The sequence below is a fragment of the Triturus cristatus genome, chromosome 4_2, assembly GCF_964204655.1.
Source record: "Triturus cristatus chromosome 4_2, aTriCri1.1, whole genome shotgun sequence".
NCBI classification, from domain to species: domain Eukaryota; kingdom Metazoa; phylum Chordata; class Amphibia; order Caudata; family Salamandridae; genus Triturus; species Triturus cristatus.
Window position 1 is genome coordinate 855458474 of NC_140586.1, and position 19034 is coordinate 855477507.

At 44.2% G+C, this 19034-nt stretch overlaps 1 protein-coding gene across 1 annotated transcript in view; it reads left to right on the plus strand.

Annotated features, from left to right (window-relative positions):
• LOC146835255 (zinc finger BED domain-containing protein 5-like) overlaps positions 1-16897 on the plus strand; it is a 39508-nt gene extending 22611 nt beyond the window's left edge. Inside the window, exons 2-3 of the mRNA XM_085599966.1 lie at positions 5536-7146; positions 16886-16897. Coding sequence (XP_085456092.1) covers positions 5536-7146; positions 16886-16897 — 1623 coding nt within the window. The remainder of the gene's footprint in view (positions 1-5535; positions 7147-16885) is intronic.
• Positions 16898-19034: the final 2137 nt, after the last annotated feature.

The window sequence follows — 19034 nt, forward strand, 5'->3', positions numbered from 1 at the left end:
TCAGCTTTTCTCGCTGTTGCTGCTCCTACTCCTGCTCCTGCTGACCCCTCCTTTACAAACTTTATCAGCAAACTTTCTTGCGTTCTTCTGACTTACAAATCTGTTAGTAACAACATAAAAACACCACCATTGTCTGTTTCGCTAACAAAAGAATAGTTAACGACCTTTCTCACAAGAATTCCGTCTTTCCCGAGAGCAGAGCTTACCTCTGCCCTACTACGGAATCTTTACTTCCGTTGATAAAGTAGCACATCCCTCTACCTTACACTTCTAGCAAGCATTAGCTAACTGTTTCTCTAGAATTAAGACACCTAGTTGGAGACGCTTTGCTCCTGAGAAGTATAACCAGAGTTTCGCAATTAACCCAAATGCTATCTCATCCACGCACTTTCATACGGAAAATGTAGTTCATTCACACAGAATTCTGTCTTTCCCGAGAGCAGCGAACAGTCTGCCCTACTACAGAATTATGACACTTGTTAATAAAGTAGCACTTCCCTCTACTTTATCCTTCTAGCAAGCTTAGGGAACACCTATTACCTTTCCAGTGATAAGCGTAATCAGATTGCCTTTTGGACTCCTGGTACCTAAGACCAAAATTTCACAGGTGACCTTCGCTACCATACACTTCCTTTCATACAGAAAATATCCCTAATGGTAACACACGACGATGTTACCGAATCGAACCCAGACAATGTAACTCCAATCGTCACACGTTTTCCCCGTGTACCTACAAGGCAACAACAATTCCGTCTTTCCCGAGAGCAGCGCTTACCTCTGCTCCACTACGGAACCGTTACAAACTTCCGACTTCCTACATCCCAGAAGCCGTCAAACAACATAGAACTCGACACGACTCAACATAGAGTGTTAATACATAAACCAATACTTTACCACAATCAATTATCAATAAGCAATTTACAAGCAATAATCACCAAACCAAAACAATAAAACCATAACTCTGCTATCAGAAAAACTGATCCAGCGCAAAACAGGATATGGGGAGCAACCTGTACCAATATACTCCCCGTATCGCAGACCCGATGTCACACTAACTCATTCACACACGCAGTCATTGGTGGGGCCCATAACACCAACACTCATACGTCTCTCTCTCTCTCTCAAGTCTACGAACACACACACAGGAGGGATGAATAATTCAAGCGCTGGACATGTAGGGGGAACACCTTATAACCTATAGCAGACTTCTTCAATCTGTGGGGCGCGCCCCCCTGGGGGGGCGCGCCATCATCTCAGGGGGGGCGCGAACTTCCCCGGAAAATCTCACCTGCTTCAATCTAATCTAAATGTAGAAAGTACGTTTACTTCCTGCATTTCTTCCCCTTTTCAAATGGGGCTTTTCGATTGGCAAACTCCTTCGCAGCAGCCAATCAGCACTCAGTAACGTCACCACTGACGTTACACCAATGAAGGGGACAGCTATACCGATGGCAGGAAGTGCCGGGAAATGTGGAGCATAAAGCTCCTGAATTCGTCCACTTTATGGGTATTGTGGCGTTTCTTCAATCCTGCCGTTTGCTGCCTTTCCCTGTCTTCGTCGTTGGTTCCTGTCTTATCCTGGTGACCTGCAGTTGACTTCATCGACGTGAAGAATTCTTGTGCTGATGCCCTGGCGTTCTCCTGCTGCTGTCGGAAGATTGAAACCACCAACAGGTAAGTTTATAATACTTTTACTTTCTCCCTATGCCTTGTAGCCTTATTTGCAAACATTTTCCTTTCAATGCTGCCTAGTTTCCTCAGTCGGACGGAGGTGGGCGGGGGAGGAGGCCGGGGGGAGAGGGGGAAAATCGAACAGGCAAAACATGCCCAAGTTTTCGCTGAGTCAGGCGGAGGTGGGCAGGGAAGGAGGCTGGGGGTGGGGGGCGAGGGAAAATGGAAGAGACACAACCAATTTTAAGTAGCTTGCAACGGGGCACGACGTGCTCATCATTTCGTAATTTAAACACACCTCAAGGTCAGAAGGACTGTCAGTAACAGAGGAGTGTTTATCTTCTGGGAGACTTGGAAATGTGATCTCTGTGCCCCAGTTGTGCATGGTATTGTAATCAGAAACTGCTGTTGAACCGTTCTCTCTGAAGGGTTCTGTTAATGTACAAATAGGATTGTTATCTTGTTGGAATAGAGTGCATCATGTTATATAGATGTGGGAGAGGGAAGGGAAGCTTGGAAGGAACGTCTGCTCACCCAAGCTAGTAAACAGTTACCAGCAAACTCTAGCGCTCGTGTGCAGCAGATTGTGCAAATGAAATCTATTTAGAAAGGGCCTGTGGCTATCCCTACTCCCTTATGCTGCAGCTGTACTCTGCCTGGCTGCCATCTCCACCCTTCCTCCCTCACACACACATGTATGCCCATGGATTGTGTAAATAAAATCTATTTAGAAAGGGCATGTGGCTATCTGTACTTATGCTGGAGCTGCACTCTGCCTGGCTGCCATCTCCACCCTTCCTCCCTCACACACACATGTATGCCCATGGACTCTTCTTTTACAAATCAGCAACGTCATTTTCTTCAGAATACATCATGTAGTTAATGAAAGTGAGCCGAGCAGCGCTGGTTACACTGAGTCACCTAATAATTTGGAAAATATGGGCTTTGAAATTAAAAGCATTTTCCCTCTTAAATACGCACTTTTCCATTTAGGTATAAGTATAATAATTCAACCAAGCAAAGGCTTGTAATTCTGTAGGCTGGGCTGCACACAGGAGAGCTACTCATGGGTAGCTAGAGAGCTACCAGTAGCTTGCGAGCTACTTTTTGGAGAAGCCTGATCTACTGTTACACTGACTTGGTATGCTATGAAAATGTGCTTTTGCTGGTGCAGTCACGTTGCTCAAATGGGTGCAATTTCAGATATTTATGTTTCCCTTGTCTTCATTGCTTGATTTGTCACTCATAGTTGTTGAAATGTCAGTCATAATTACACTGAAATTATGAAAATGTCACGCATTGCAATGCAGAGCAAGGTTATTTTAAATAAAATTGCAATGGGGCAGGACGTGTCTATACTTCTGTAGTGTAAAGAAACCTCTCTGGGGGTTTCAGCATGGCCCGTGGGAACAGCGCAAGGGAGAAACAAACTCTGTGTGCCCAATTATAGACAATTAAAACCTGGAACACGGCGCCTTCTGCTTTTCAAAGAGATTTTCATTTTTACATTATTACAAAAATGCCTGCACTCACAAGGGAATCACTAATTCACAGCCACTTGTTACCAGACAACAGAAGCACACAAGAATAAAGACGTTTTATTTTCAGGAAGCAAAGCAAGAGTGCATCATCATCATGGACTCTGTGCACACAGCACAGAGAAAGACACACATGCAACCAGAGAATCTCGCACCACAAACGCATGAAGGGAGTGAACAGATTTAATATTTCATGAGAGGCTAATTAGAAAGCTTTTGAAGAACTTCACTGTAGTTTTGCAGGTGTTGCGCACGCAGGGCGTTGCTTTCTTCAGCACACCGGTGCCTTCTTGCTTTGATTCTAGTTGCACCACTATACTGCTATCTAATGTGGGTTATTTCTATTGGTTTCTACAGCTTTCACGTGGGTGTTGAATTCACCCATGCCCCACACCCTACCACTTTTTATTTGCAGCAGCCACCACTAGAACCAGGGCAACACAATGGACTGGCAATCAAGACCTTGCCACCACTGTCAGTAACGGTGCACTGTTCGAGGAGCCTGTCACATATTTTGCAGTCTCTTTCCCATTGTTTATCCAATGTGAAAAGCCATTTAAATGTTATTTTGAGAACTCTGTTTCATTTGATGTCATTTGTATATACATCTTTGCACAAAAAAAACTGCAGGCTTGAGAGACTGCTTCCTTTCTCAAAGCCACTGGCACAATAGCTCAACTGTTCTATGTGCTCTTTGAATATGAGGATTTATGGGTAGGAAACACACTAGGTGCTTTCAGGGCCAGCTTTAAAGTTAAGGGCGCCTGGTGCGACAATCTTTTTGGGCACCCCAGCCCCCAATAACCTCCATCTCCACAGACTCCCTCACTACCACCTCCCATAGTGTCACTCAACTCTCCACAGTCCCTTTCTTGCATGCATTTCTTTTGTTTTATATTGCTACTCATACCAACCATAGGGTGTCAGAGCACTTTGCATCGCACACATGTTATAGACAGTGCTTAATTTGTGTAAAACAAACAAAAAAAAATAGGTGCTGGTTACTCAGAGGCAATGAATCTTGTGTATAAAGCATTCTATAGGAAATGTTAGACCAAACAGTGAGGAATACCGTTGTGGGATGTGCATGGTATACATTCTTGGGCATAGGAAAGATTTATTTTTTGAATCCAACATTTTTAGAAGGTACAGTTTGGCGGTACGGAGTATCCCAGTAGCCCCCCCTTATGTCTTTTATAGATGCCATTCAGCAGCACATGTTATATGGACAATTTTTGATGCAATAGAATTCTTCTTCCCAAGTGCTTTTTTTGCTCTGGCCTCCCTCTGCAATATCCCATGAAAGTTACGTACAACCTCTTGAGCCGGTCAGAGATGTGCCCGTACTTAAACAGCTCAATAACCATGATTTAAGACTTCTGGATTTGAGAATCAAAGGCAGTGCAAGTCTCGCATAGCGACGGTCTGGGTCATAACCAAAAAATCAAAACACATGCTCATCCAATCCTTCGCCTCTCTGCAGAGGAACTGCATGTGTTGAAATATTGGCAAGGCAAAAGTAAAGGAAACTTGTCGCTTGCAGGAGAGTGGGTGTGTTGTTTATGGGGGATATTGAAGTGAAGGAGCTCCAAGGAAGTACATTCAAGATCAATTTAACAAACTTGAAAGAATGGAAAGCTAACGTGGCCCTGCCAGTAATCACATTCTTAACTTGGAGATCATGGTTATCTTACCAGCCGTCAGGACTTGAAACTAATAACTTGCATATCATGGCATACTTTATTTGCCCTTAAGATAAGGTAGCAGGTAACTTCTAGGCATGTCATTCACTCCCTTGCCAATCACTATGATTCTGATCTCAGGGGAGCTTTCATGATGTCTCATGCAAAACATATTAAGAACATGCACATAATATTTCTTAAACATTTTCTCTTCATTGCAAGGGAAAACGCTTTTTGATCGCTAGGCAGAGGACTCGTATTCAAGCAGCAGGAACATTCGAGGAAGTGAATAAGAAGGTACGCATTTGTTTTTGAGTGATGGGTGAAGGGGCAGTGCTGAAGTTTGCCCTCATGAACCTTTGAACAAGTAACTTGCAGAGCCTCAACGGTGGTATACAGCATTTACATACTGCAGCAATTATGGAAGCACTTACTTAAAGCCTGGATGAGCTGGAATTACTTTTTACCCACTTATCATAAAATTTAATTTTTCATCCCAATTTTTTTTTTTATAATATTATAATATAAGAAGAATTTTCGTGAAGATTTTTTTGAAACTACAAAACATGCTCTACCACATGAAGCTGTAAAATTGTAGCCATGTACTATTAATTAACATGCAGCTTCGGAATTTTGTATCTTAGGTTAAGCACAAGTTTGACATGGACCGTTTCCTGCTGCCAAAAGATGGTAGAGTGGTCAAGCGAAAGGCTGAAACAGAAACAGATGGAGAGAGAAAAGCTGCAAAAACACGGAAATATGATGCCTCCTATTTGGACTTTGGGTTCACCTGCATTGTTGTTAGTGGAGAAAGTAGACCACAGTGTGTGGTTTGTGGCGTGATCTTAGCTAATGACAGCTTGAAGCCAACCAAACTGAGGCGTCACTTTGAAACGAAACATGGGTCTCTGGCAGGAAAAAGCAGAGATTTTTTTGCCAGGAAGTTGCAGGACATAACTCAACAGAAAGAAGCGGTGAAACAGGTGGCAAATACTCCAGCAAATGCATTAAAAGCTTCATACCAAGTAGCATACCACATTGCTAAAAATAAAAGGCCCTTTGTAGATGGAGAAAAAGTGATTCTCCCAGCATTACTCGACGTCGCTAGGACAATGCTTGGTGAAAAAGCAGCAGAGAAGTTCAAAAGCATACCCATCTCAGACACAACAGTTTGCCGCCGCATCTCTGACATGTCAGAAGATATCCAGGGACAGCTTATAGCCCGGTTGAAATCAAGTTTGTTTGCTGTGCAATTAGATGAAGCAACTGATGTGTCAAAGGATGCCCATTTAATTGCTTATGTTCGATACTGTTATGAAACACTATTATTGGAAGATTTTTTATTTTGCAAGCCAATCAAGGGGCGGGCGACAGGTTCTGATTTGTTTGACATTATCAATGACTTCTTGAAAATCCATGACTTAAAATGGGAAAACTGTGTTGGAATCTGCACAGATGGTGCTCCTTCAATGTGTGGTGCTAGGGCTGGCCTAAAAGCTAACGTGTTGAAAGTGGCTCCACATATTCTGTGGACCCACTGTATGATACACCGGGAAGCCCTTGCTGTTCGAAACATAGACAGTGAACTTGAGGATGTGCTTAATTCTGCTATAAAAATAGTAAATTTTATAAAGACTCATCCCACAAGAGCTCGTCTTTTTGCAATTTTATGTGCAGAAATGGGAGCTGAGCATGATGGCTTGCTGTTTCATACAGAAGTGCGGTGGTTATCCCGGGGGAAAGTGCTGACTCGCATCTTTGAATTAAGGAATGAAGTACGGCAGTTTCTTCTGTGTTTGGACCCTGGCAAAGCAGAACAGCTATGCAATCCCCGCTGGCTTGTGCTTTTAGCATACCTTGCTGACATTTTCGACAAATTAAATTCCCTGAATCTGTCTCTGCAAGGAGCTGAAATCACTTCTTTTACAATGAATAAAAGAATAACTGCATTCAAGAAGAAGCTGGAATTATGGAGAAGACTTGTGGAAGAGGGCCTGTTTGAGCAGTTTCCATGTTTAGTAGATGCTCTTGAGGAGACTGAATATGAACTTCCAAGTGTTGGTGAGATAATAAAAAATCACCTGACGTCTCTCAGGAACAGTTTAGAAAAGTATTTTCCTGAGGACATCGATCACTTCAATGACTGGGTCTTTCAACCATTTCTGGAAGACGTGGGGAGCCATCTCCCGATTCGCATGCAGGAAGAACTGATTGATCTCCAAAGTGACCGCACTTTGCAGATGCAATTCAGCAAAGTCTCACTGGGAGAGTTTTGGCTGAAAATGTCTGCAGAACATTCAGCTTTGAGAGAAACTGCTATCAAAACTCTCTTGCCTTTCAGCTCGTCCTATTTATGTGAGGTTGGGTTCTCAGCACTTGCAGTGTTAAAGACTAAGTACCGGTCAAGACTAGATGTGGAGCACAACCTGAGGATGGCAGTAGCAAAAATCCATCCACAGATTGACCGTCTCTGTGGCGAAAAACAGGCACACCCATCACATTAATGTTAGTGGTGTTATTATCAATCTGTCAAATCATGTGTTATATGTGTAAAACAAAGCTTCATAGTAAAAAAAATTTGCGCACATTTCGTCTTGGAAAATTTTGTTTTAAACTGTGTAATAAACCTCTGTCATTTAACCAAACCCACTCACAAACCTGCAGTTTTCTAAACACTCTTATTGTGTTTAACATTATTTACCAGATATCGCCCGTGCTATGCGGGTGGCAGTCGATTATATAGTGTACCAGATTCCAGAAATTTTTGTCGGGTAGTGGGGGGGGGCCCGACATCTAAAAAAAATTAGCTGGGGGGGCTCAGCCTACAAAAGTTTGAAGACCTCTGACCTATAGGGAGAGAAAATCAATTTACAAATATTTACATCTATCTTTGTCACCTACAGATCCCTATTCTCAAACATCAAGCCACTCCTCCCACTTGGTCGAAGGACCAATTAGTTGGATTGGTTGATGGTAATTTAGAACCAGCTAAAACACATTTAAGAATCAGAATCTTTCTCTAAATGAAAAACCACAAACTCATGATTTCTCGTTAATCAATAATTGTTTATCTAAATTTTCATAATGATTTATATTTGCATTTGTCTCATCAAAGTTTAGAAATTTTATATCAATTTAAGTAAATCACAGAACATCATATTTACCTAATCTGGCTATCTGGGGCTTCTCTATTTCATTGGCTCTGCATAACCGAGTTCTGTCATCAATCACCCAAATAAAGCAGGCCAAAGCTCAGAGTCCAAAGTTCTCTGCTCAGCACGTTACAGTCCCAAAGATCGGCAAAGGACAAGAGACATGCAAGCATCTATCATTGCCTGTGGAGTTGGTAATCTGCAGTCATCCGTCGATCAGGCAGTATCCGGACCGTCATGGATTCAGGAGCGATGAATGGAATTAACCCTCTCTCTCTATTCTACTACTCTTTTATAATACAATGAAGTAAAAGAAGATACATTTTTAAGTTTTAGAACAGTCGTGATTGGCTGGTTGAGATCGTCCGACTTATTATTTCCAAATTCTCAGTACAGTTCGAGGGGTGAGGTCATAGGTCAGCGAAAAGTCGACTTGTTCCGGTTGACTGTAAGGTTGATTTTTCTCCTGTCTTGGCAAACGTCCCGTTTCATAGCCTTGTTCGGGGACACGCTGTTCAAAGGTCACTACGAGGTTTAGGAGATTTCTCGCACATAAGTAGCTCACTTCGCGTCTCATGAGACAGTGGCCACTTTGGCGTGTGGTGACAGCGGCCATATTTGATTTAGGCCCGAATGCCAATTTAAGCGAAACAAACACAAAAGAGTAATTAATACATAGAAATAGTGAGTCTAATGTTAACCCCTTGCTATTTATCTAGCAGTTAGCAACATTTAAACTCATTATATTCACCTTTATGATCCTCCTTGACGGTGCAACATCACAAAAGCAACATATATCATGCAATATTCTATCACCACATATACTATTCATTAATATGCATACGGATTTTAGTTATAAGTGTTATTAAGCCATGCAAATAGCAAATCCCATGTGAATACACTAATTCACCTAATCCACAGTGATTAACCTAAATTAAACACAAATTTATCATGACAGAATTAATACACTTTTGATTCATCAATTATACATGAATGTGTTTGCCTTTATTTGGCTTGATATCCACATGTTCTCAGCGAGATCAACTTTGATTTGCTGTTATACAAAACACAAACAACAAAAGGTAAATATAGAAACAAATTTATTATGTTCAAATCAACATCGGTTTCCAATCTTCTTCAGAGGATATGCCCAATCCATTTCGGGATTTAAAACATCCCTTTTTCAGGGGAAACTTTTAAAAAATGCAAACAAATCTTTAGAGCTGATGTGAACAAGATATCTGCAAGTCTTATTATAAACAATGCACAGTGAAGGCGAAGTGAGGATCATGAAGCTCCTAATGTGCTGACAAGTGGCAACAGACAAATGGGCATTGGTGGAAGGGATAAAGAATCCAATTAATAGCCCAAGGCGAAACTAGAAAGCAACCGAGAAACCACGCCACCGTGGAGTATAATCTACATAGACCGGAGAATGATTGGAAAACTGAAGTCCTGGACTTGTCCCAAAGATATAATGAAGCACCCAGTGAAAATGTGTAGGAGAGTAGCATCTGCTTCACATGTTTGCCCCCACTTTTTGCTGGTGTTTCACTGATTTTCGACCTTGGTCTGGCTGTGGCCCTGCTAATCAGGGCCCCATCCTAGCTGCTTCCTCTCTAAAATGATTCCATGTACTTTAGGTACATTACAGATTGGATATGAGGTGCCCTTGTAAGCCCCTAGTATATGGTGTACTATGTACCCAGGGCATAGGTACCCCAGAGGCCTACCAGGTGCTGAAGCATGTATTATGCCACCCCTGGAAAGCCACCCAAAATGACACCACAGGTGCTACTGCAGCCTGGCTAAGGTGGTGCATGCACCCCTTACTGAGATATAGGTTCACTATATCTCACCCTATATACACACATATCAACCTATAAGTCACTCCTATGGCAGGCCTTATCAATCCTGAAGGCAGAGTGATTGGTTCTTTTGTGAGAGGGTTCCCCTGCATGAGCAGAGCCCCTCTGAAGCGTTCGGAAACCCTTCTCTGATGCTGTTTGTAGTGCAGCCTGACCATATACTCCTAAGTGCATTATAACCAAATGGTAAATGGTAACTTTGGACTGGCTGCACGGAAACATGTCGTGTTTGGTGTCAAACACCTTGGAATCATACCGACACCAGTAACTGGTGTGGGAGTATGATCCCACCCTTCTAGAGGGAGAGTCATAAGAGCACTGTTATACCCGGTAGAAACTTAATAGAGCCCTGGCATCACAAAATGGATGCTGCAGCCACAGACACGGGTCGGGCCTCCTGCTGCTGACCGAAACTCCGGCAGAGGAGGACTGGAAAATAGGTTTCCTGTCACAGGGAGGTGTAACCACCTCCCAGACAGGCTTATGTGTATTGGGGCTGGGTGGGAGCACTCTCTGAGTGCTTTGAAGTCCTGCACTGGGGCACATTTGGTGTCCCTGTGCATAGTCCAGCTCAAACCGGTTCAGGCGCTTCCAGTCCCCGCTCTGGCATGAAACTGGACAAAGGAAATGGGTGTAGACACCCCTCTTTCCAATCCCTCCCATAGGTGGGTCCCCAGAGTATGTCCAACCCCCTACCTTAGTATAAGTATGGAACCCCTGTCTTTAGGACTTTAGAGTACCCTGGATGAAACTCTGAAGCTGAATCCTGGACCTTCAACGCTCTTCTCAAGACCAGAGGACTGAAGAAATCTCCCTTGGGGTCAAGGAGTGACTCCCCTGCTTGGCAGGCACCAACAAAGCAATTTGCCGGTCTGCATCATCGAAGCTCCCGCCGGACTCCAAAGTATTTGCAGCCCAGGAATAGGATTTCCAGACATCTCAGAGGCTGGCCTGAGTCCCCAGCAAAGCTGAGACCCACAGCCCTCGTGAGTAGCGTGGAACCGGAACTCCTGGTCACTTTTAACTACATTTTTTTTTTTTTTGTCCTCATTTGCCATTACCTCCATCCATAGGATACGTCAACCACCACACGTGTCTGCCTTGAAGTGATTTAGCGATCTATCCTCCTTCATGACCTTTTCCAGGCACGATGTATTTGATAGGTGGGAGACCAACCTCTTAAGTGGAAAACGGAGAAACTCCAGTCAATGGTGTTCAACCTGACAGACCTGGGATTACGTACGGGAGAGGGAGAGACCACTTCCCAAGGCCTTCTGGAGACTAATTGACATAATCATCGGACCCAGGAAAAAAAAAAGAAAAAAAGGAAAACAAAATCCCCAGTCATCCCATCTCCAGTTTATTAACAGATCCCAAAAGGACAGATTTCTATTACGACATGATCTAGCCATGTCAGTCTTTGAGATTTCATACAGTGACATTAACCAAGCTGCGTGTGATGGAGATTTAGCTTCCACCCAAAATTTACATATTTGTCGCCTTGCCAGGATGATGGAATAAAAAAGAAAAGAGTTTGCCTGTCCGTTTACATATTCCTCCAATCCAAAAATTATTAGCGGAAGAATGATGTTCAATGATATACTTAAAATCGAATCCAAGGTGACCTTTACTTCTTCCCAAAACAGCCTAATGGCAGGGCAGTCCATAAACATGTGTGTATCTGAAGCTGTCACCAAATAACACTTATTACATTTCTTCCCTGAAAGAAACTTGGAAAGCCTTAGGGGTGAGAGGTAGGCCCGATGCAAAGTGAACAGATGATTACGTCTTAACCAAACTGGTTTCACTGTTTTATAGAGAAAAGAAAAGGATCTCATCCATAAATCCTCACACTGAAGGGCCAACTCATTTCCCCATAACTTGTCTGGCAAGGCGAAATCCCCATCCGCCTCCTCCACCATAGACCAGTACCAGATTGCCACCTCTTTACCCCCTTCTTGCTTTTCTACCAGTTGTTGTTCGAACTGGCTATATTTCCCAATTGAGGACCTTTCCTATTTACTGCTCGTACCCAACTGTCCAACTGTATGTATTTAAACCTAGAAAAGGCCGTACCCACCTTGTCCCTTAACCCCTCCCAGTCTTGTACCCTTCCGTCCACCAATACCTCTCCCCATCTAAGAATCCCAGCCTCTTTTATTGGGGTTGCTAAACTGTCCTGCATACAAGGTGGCAGCCCAGGAGACTCCCACACCGGGGCGAAGTTGGAGTAATAGTGTAACCCAACTTTTTTTTTAATCTGAACCCAGTTTGATATGGCTGACTGCAAGGTCTTTAATCTGACTTTTTTGAAATATTTCATGTCTCCAAACTTAAATAGAAATCCATCCGATGGGATATCCACTCCCCCTAACATAGCCCTGAACATAGCCCCCAAAGATGATATTGCGGGAGTTTTAAGAAGCATCCTGGAGTAAGTCAGCTGAAATGCCCATACATAATATAGCAAATCTGGCAAAGCCAGCCCTCCCTTTTCCCTCCTCCTTCTCAACTTCTTCCAGGTCAGCCTAGCTGTTTTAAAGTTCCAAATGAATGAATTTATTTCTCGCTGACTTTTTTCCAGTTTTTTTCGTTCAAAAGACAAGGCAATAGAATTAAAAATAAAAGTAAACTTTGGAAGAATGGATAATTTAAATTTGTTCTCCCAAAAATCGAGAGTGGCAGGACCGACCAAGATTTCAAAAGTTTCCTGCATTCCGTGGCAACACGATCTAAGTTGGTCTGTGCCCGCTTTCCTATTTCTTGGGTAATACGTATTCCCAGGTATTTCATAGATGTTACAACTGTTAACTGTAGATTTGGGACGTTCCAGCACATAATCTCTGTTTTGCTGGCGTTGATATCATAGCCAGAGATTTGCCCAAATTCTCCTGCCTTTTTAATTACCATCGGGAAAGCTCTCTGCGGATCTGACGTGTAAACCAAGATATCATCCGCATAAAGAGCTGTCCGCTTCTCCCATTCCCCGAATACAAAAGGAGGAATATCCACTTCCTCTCTTAACACTTGAGCAAACGGCTCTATGTAAAGATTAAATAAAAGCGGCGAGAGCGGGCAGCCCTGTCAAGTGCGTCTGGTAATTTTTATCGGGTCTGTTAAAATACCGTTGACTAGCAATCTAGCTGTAGGGGCCCTGTACAATTTCTCAATAACCCGACAAAAAACCTCCCCCAACCCGAACCTTCTCATCACCTCCACCAGATAGGGCCAATTGACCCTATCGAAGGCTTTTGTGGCGTCTAAGGTCAGGGTAGCCAGTGGAAGAGAAAATGTAGTTGCGATCGCCCCTACCAGATCTCTAGTGTGGTCGGCCAGCTGGCGTCCCCTTATAAAACCCCTTTGGTCTTGGTGGATTACCGATACGATAACCTCCCCCAATCTTAATGCCAAAATAGATGTAAAACTTTTGTAGTCATTATTTAGAAGGGAAATCGGCCTGTAAGACCCACACTCCAAAAGGTTTTTCCCTGGCTTTGGGATAAGAACTATCGTGGCATCGTTCCAAGAGTCAGGGGGATTCTCCCCTCTCAAAAAAATGCCATTGAGAAGGGTCGTCAATGCTGGAATTATGACAGGGCCTATCCCTCGATATAGTTCTCCGGGTAAACCGTCCGGACCCGCCGCTTTCGCCTTCTTCAGATGACCAATCGCTTTTCCCACCTCCTCCTCTGAAATCTCCCTCTCTAGGTAGACCCTTTGTGATGTTTGCAGAGATGGTAAAGCAATATTATTTAGCCACCTCCCCCTGACTTCCAGGTCGTCCCTGACCACTTCATTATATATTTCTTGAAAAAATTCTTGGAAAGCAGTCCCTATTTCCCGATCCGATGTCCTAATGATATTCTCTCCTTCTCGTTTGATCTCTTTAATATACTTTCTCGCCTGTTCTGCTTTGACTTTCCATGCCAGGACTTTTCCCGCGGCTTCCCCAAATTCAAAATGGGAAATTTTGCTCGCCTCCCATCTTTTAGTTAACCTTTCTTGTAATATGCTTTCAAGCTCACGTCTCAAGTTAGCATGTTTTTCTGCCGCCCCAGAAGATGCCATGTTGGAACCCAGCTGCTGATCTATTTTAGCCAACTCCAACTCAATATTTTGTATTTTCTCCCGATAAACTTTCCTTCTATAGGTAGCTCTGTTAGTTATGCAGCCCCTTATATATGCCTTCATGGCATCCCAAACTTTGTTAATGTCTACCGAGCCCAAATTTAGTTGTAAGAAAGACTTTACCTCTGATAACAAAAAATGAATCTCCTCCTCTTCTAATAATATCGTACGGTCGAAAGACCAGGGGGATTCTTTTTTGTAGGTGGCCCCTTGAAGATCAAATATAATAGCCATATGATCTGACATATGTGAGGGAATCGGAGGGAAAACATGGCGGCCGCAGGCTAGCGCGGTACGCACGTCTCCCCTGGAGTTCCTGCTCCTGCTTTGTTGTTTTTCTGTCTTTCGTGAACACGGTGAGCCAGTGTGAGTTGGCTGGATCCTGAGCGTGCCTTGTGTTTCGGGTCTTGGATCTCCGGACCCCCGGAGCTTTTCGATGCCGCGAGGACCTGCGAAGACTTGCGAAATTTGAAATACCGCGTTTTTGGTGGCGGCAGTGGCGCTCTCAGCGGTCCAGCCTCTCGTACGTTTCTTGCAGGTGGGGACGTGGCGGAAAAGAGTGGCCATTATGAGGGAGTGCGGCATCTGGTGTCTGGCGGTTTGGTGCCGGCGCCAGGGCTCGGAGTTTGGGTGTTCTTGTGGAGGTTTTTCCCTCAGCGGACCTCGAGGCAGGAGCTGATGTGCTTGGCTCCGGTGGAGAGACTCCACCCCCCCGCTTGCCTTCCGAAATGGAGACAAGCAGCCGTGGAGCTGAGGAGAGGTCGAAGGGCGGCGGCTCGTGGGCTCCTGCAGAGAGGTTTGGTGGGGGGTGCGGGAAGTGGTGGGGAGACCGCCACGGTGGATGCCCAAGGCAACACAGGGGGCCCCATAGTTCCTGCTCAAGAGGTGTGTGACTTGGGAAAAGAGAGTGGGGGTGGGGGGAAGCCCGAGGAGGTGGGGGTAAGCACTAGGAAAAATAAACAACGGATAATACTCGGGGAGTCTCATGTAATAGGCAAAGGGAAAGGACAGGGAAAAGGGAGAAGCGCACAAGGCTTAAAAACTGGCGCAAAGGCAGGCCTTAGAAATTCAGAGGTGGAGAACCCTCCCAGAATATCCAGCTCAGTGAAAGATCAGGCTGAAGGAGGTGGGAGCTCAGATTATTCCAGTGAGAAGGACAAGGGGGAATATCTGAGTAAGGAGCCTGGAAAAAGAAGAAAGGGGAAGGATAAGAGCAGATTGCACAGTGTGGTTTGGGTTACCCCTCCCTTCGCTCTTTCTTCAAAGTGCTCCCCCAGGTCCTGGCCATTAATCCTGAAGGAGCTGGTAACCCAATAAAAAGGGCAAGTATGGCTGAAATTAATCTGCCTGAACTAAGTGGTGGCTTAAACATGGGGGGACACATAAGTAAGTCTCTTCCCCCCGTAATGCTCTCACCTCCACAGGCTCTACAGGCACCTACTTTAGGGAGTTCAGTACCCCCCCTCTCTCCCCCTGTCCTTCCAACCTCCATCCCTACCCCTAATTCTACTTCTGCCTCTACCTTTACCTCTACCATTGCTCCTACCGGCAGTATTGATTCAAATCAAGCTCATGTACAGGACAAGGGGGCTTTATGTCGGATACTTGCTTGGAGGATGGTGGCGGGAGAGGGGAAGGGGAGTTAAATAACTTTATTGAAACTATTTTGACCACCATGTCAGCCATGAGGGAGGAGATTAGGAGTGATTTCGCAATATCTAAGGCAAATCAAAATGAAATAAGAGCGGCTTGTGAAATACTGGAAAGGAAAGTGGACGTACTGTGTGACAGAACAGAGTGTTTGGAGGGAGAGGTGGGGGTTATAAAAGCGAAGTTGGAGGTAGCTGAGGGAAGATTCAAACATTACGGAGGGAAGGGGATGCCTTGAAGGAGAGGGTTGAATCGCTTGAGAATTTTTCGCGGAGGAATAATCTGCGGATTTTGAAAGACCCTGAGGGTAGAGAGGGGGAGAACTTAAAAGCGTTCGTGGTGTCACTTTTGCGGGACTCTCTAAATTTGGATGAAACAGCAGAGGTATTGGATAGTGACATACAGCGGATCCACCGCGACCCCTTTCGCCTCAATGCTGGGAGAACGAAACCATGCAAGATTCTGGTAAATTTCCAAACATACTCCTTGAAAGAAAAATGTTTGAGTCTTGCTTTAAAATCAAAGACACTTAAGGGCCCCGACTTTTTGTGTGAAATCAGGTCAGACCTTTCTAAAGTGACATCAGATCGGCAATGGAAACTGGGCCAGAGGATGGAAAAGCTCAGGGTGGCAGGGGCCACAGTTCAGATGCGATTCCCCGCCTTTTTGTGGGTAATGTATAACAATAAGATATACAACCTTCGATCCCCCTTCGAAGTGGACGAATTCTTAGGAAAAATGGGGGAGAGCTCAAGGGGGGGAAGTTAAAGGATTGGGCCAGCCGGATCTTTCTGCTTCTCGCTTTTGTCGTTTTTTTTTTTTTCTCTCCTTTCTATAGTCATGGGGTAAAGCACCGGGTTGGATAAGGGGGGTAAGAGGTTTAAGTATCACTCTAAAAAACCCAAAATAAACAAATAATACAAATAATAAAAGAAGGAGATAAGAAAAAAATATATATATACATATAGGAGAGAAAAAAAAATATGTATATATGTACGTAACATCTAAAAATATCGTCTCTAAGACTTAGGGTAACTAGATACCTATCGGAAAGTTAGCTCGAGCATTAAAAAGAAGCTATAACCCACAAAAGAATCTTTCTACTTTACAGTCTAAATGCTATCAACTCATGTTTTCTATTTGGTGGGGGTATTTCGTTGCTAATTTCTTATTCTTGTCTTTTTTTTTTTATGTAGTCTTTGAAGTAAGAGGGGGGTCCATGAGAGCAGAACTCGGACCCGCAGAAATCACTTTCTATAAGTCACCATTAGTTTAGTGAAAGGGAGTAGGACGGGGAGGGGAGACGTAAACCTTGCCTTACATCTGGCAAGAGTTAGGAAGGAGGGGTTTTCCAGGGGAGAGGGGAGGGTAGTAGGGGGGCACAGGGGGTAGGGGGGAAAAGCAATAAAATTCCTCAGGAATCAGACCTCACAAAGGTTAGAAATTCAGTCTGTCTTATAATCTTTCTATCAGTAGAGAATGGGTTTATCCTAGCTTGTGGTAATATTATCTCCATGGCAGTGGAAAATAGTGCGGGGAGACGGCCTAAAATGAGAAAGGAAGGAGAAAGAGAGGGAGGAAAAAAAAAGAGGAAGGGGAGAGGAGGGAAGGGGAAAAAAAGAAAAAATCCTATATAGATGACCTCCATTAGGTTTTTATCCTGGAATGTCAATGGCCTGCGTGTAAAGAGTCGAAGGCATAAAATTCTACAATATTTGAGAGATTCTCCTGCGCAGGCCATTGTCATTCAGGAGACCCATTTACTAAAAGCAGAGGTCTCTGAGCTGTTAAGGAAACAAAGTTGGGTAGACACGTTCCTATGTACGGACCAAACCGCTAATATAAGAGGGATACTAATAATCTTTAAAAAACAAGTAAAAATTCAAATATTGGATTGTAAGGAAGACCGTAGTGGGAGATGGCTAATTTTGAGAATTGTATTGGAGGGTATACCTTTAATATTGGTAGGATACTACGGGTCGAACCAAGATGACCCCTCCCATCTGAAAGTAATTCAGAACCATCTCATACTCTCACAGGATCCAGTTATTTGGGTCGGTGATTTTAATATTGTGCTTAATCCTTTGTTAGATAAGTCTTCCAAGTCAAGAGCACTCGTCCCATCTAAATCAAGGTTGGCTTTGATGGTCTTAATGGAAAACCTCGGTTTGGCTGATGTATGGAGGGAAAGTTCAGGTAACAAGTTGGGGGTTTCTTTTCAAAATTTCAAATATAAACATAAATCAAGAATTGATTATGCCCTTTTTAGCTATATCTTAAAAGATTCTTTAAAAGGGCTGACTTACCTTCCCTCACATATGTCAGATCATATGGCTATTCCTGACATCTCTTGAAGTCGTGCTTGGGCTGACTTGTAGCCCCCATCTCGAGTACTGAATCCATCGAAGATTGTTGGCCTGGTCATTCCGAGTGACCCGTGGGCCGCCATTTTGTGTTTTGTCTCGAGGTCCCTTTGCATTTCCTTGGGCTTTCCTGGTTGCTCTAGACGTGACCTGACTCCCATCCAAGTGGTGATTCCCCCAGACCTTGCTGGTCTGCACCGAAGCATCTTTCTCGTTTCTGCATGGGTTGCTGTTCCGAAGACTTGTTGTGTCCAGTCCGGGCACCAACACTGCAGCACTCGACATCCTTCGTGAAACAGCTCGAATCCAGCTCCTGGTTGTCCTCGACGCCACCTGGTCCTCGTGGCTGAAGAGTCAAGCTTCACCTCTTTCACCTGAAATCACCCATCATCGGTGGGCATCTTCTCATCGCCTTCCTGGTCACTGACAAGTGACCCAGACTCTGTCCCCTCTGCTTTTAGGTTCTTCTCATCTTCGATTCAGGCTTGGATCTCTTCGGACACTTTGCATCTTCACGGCAGCAGCACTTCTTCGCCAACTCCCATTGAAATCGACGACGAGACCCGACACCAAAAGACACCTATGCACCCGGCTTCCCTCGGTGAGGTAACACGAGTACTCCGGTGATCCCGTGGGTGCTAGCCCTAGAACTTCCTAAGTGCAAAACGGTTTGGTCCTGACTCATTTCTAAGTGTCCCTAATCTTTAAAAATCTAACCGCGACTTTCCCCATAGAAGCTAACGGGAGCTCGCGGCTGTCTTCACACACTGCACACAGCCCCCGTGGGTCCCCTGTGTCACTACCTTGGGGGGTTCCTTGGGGTCCCAGCAATTCTACAGGCTCTAGACCTTGTGTCTAGTTAAGTAGTGGTTCTTCTACCACTATTTTAGTATATGGTTTGGCTCGCCCCTAGGGCCTGACGTGTATTTGAGCTATTTTACTGTGATTATTGAAGTTTAACTTATGTGTTTTGACCTCTAGT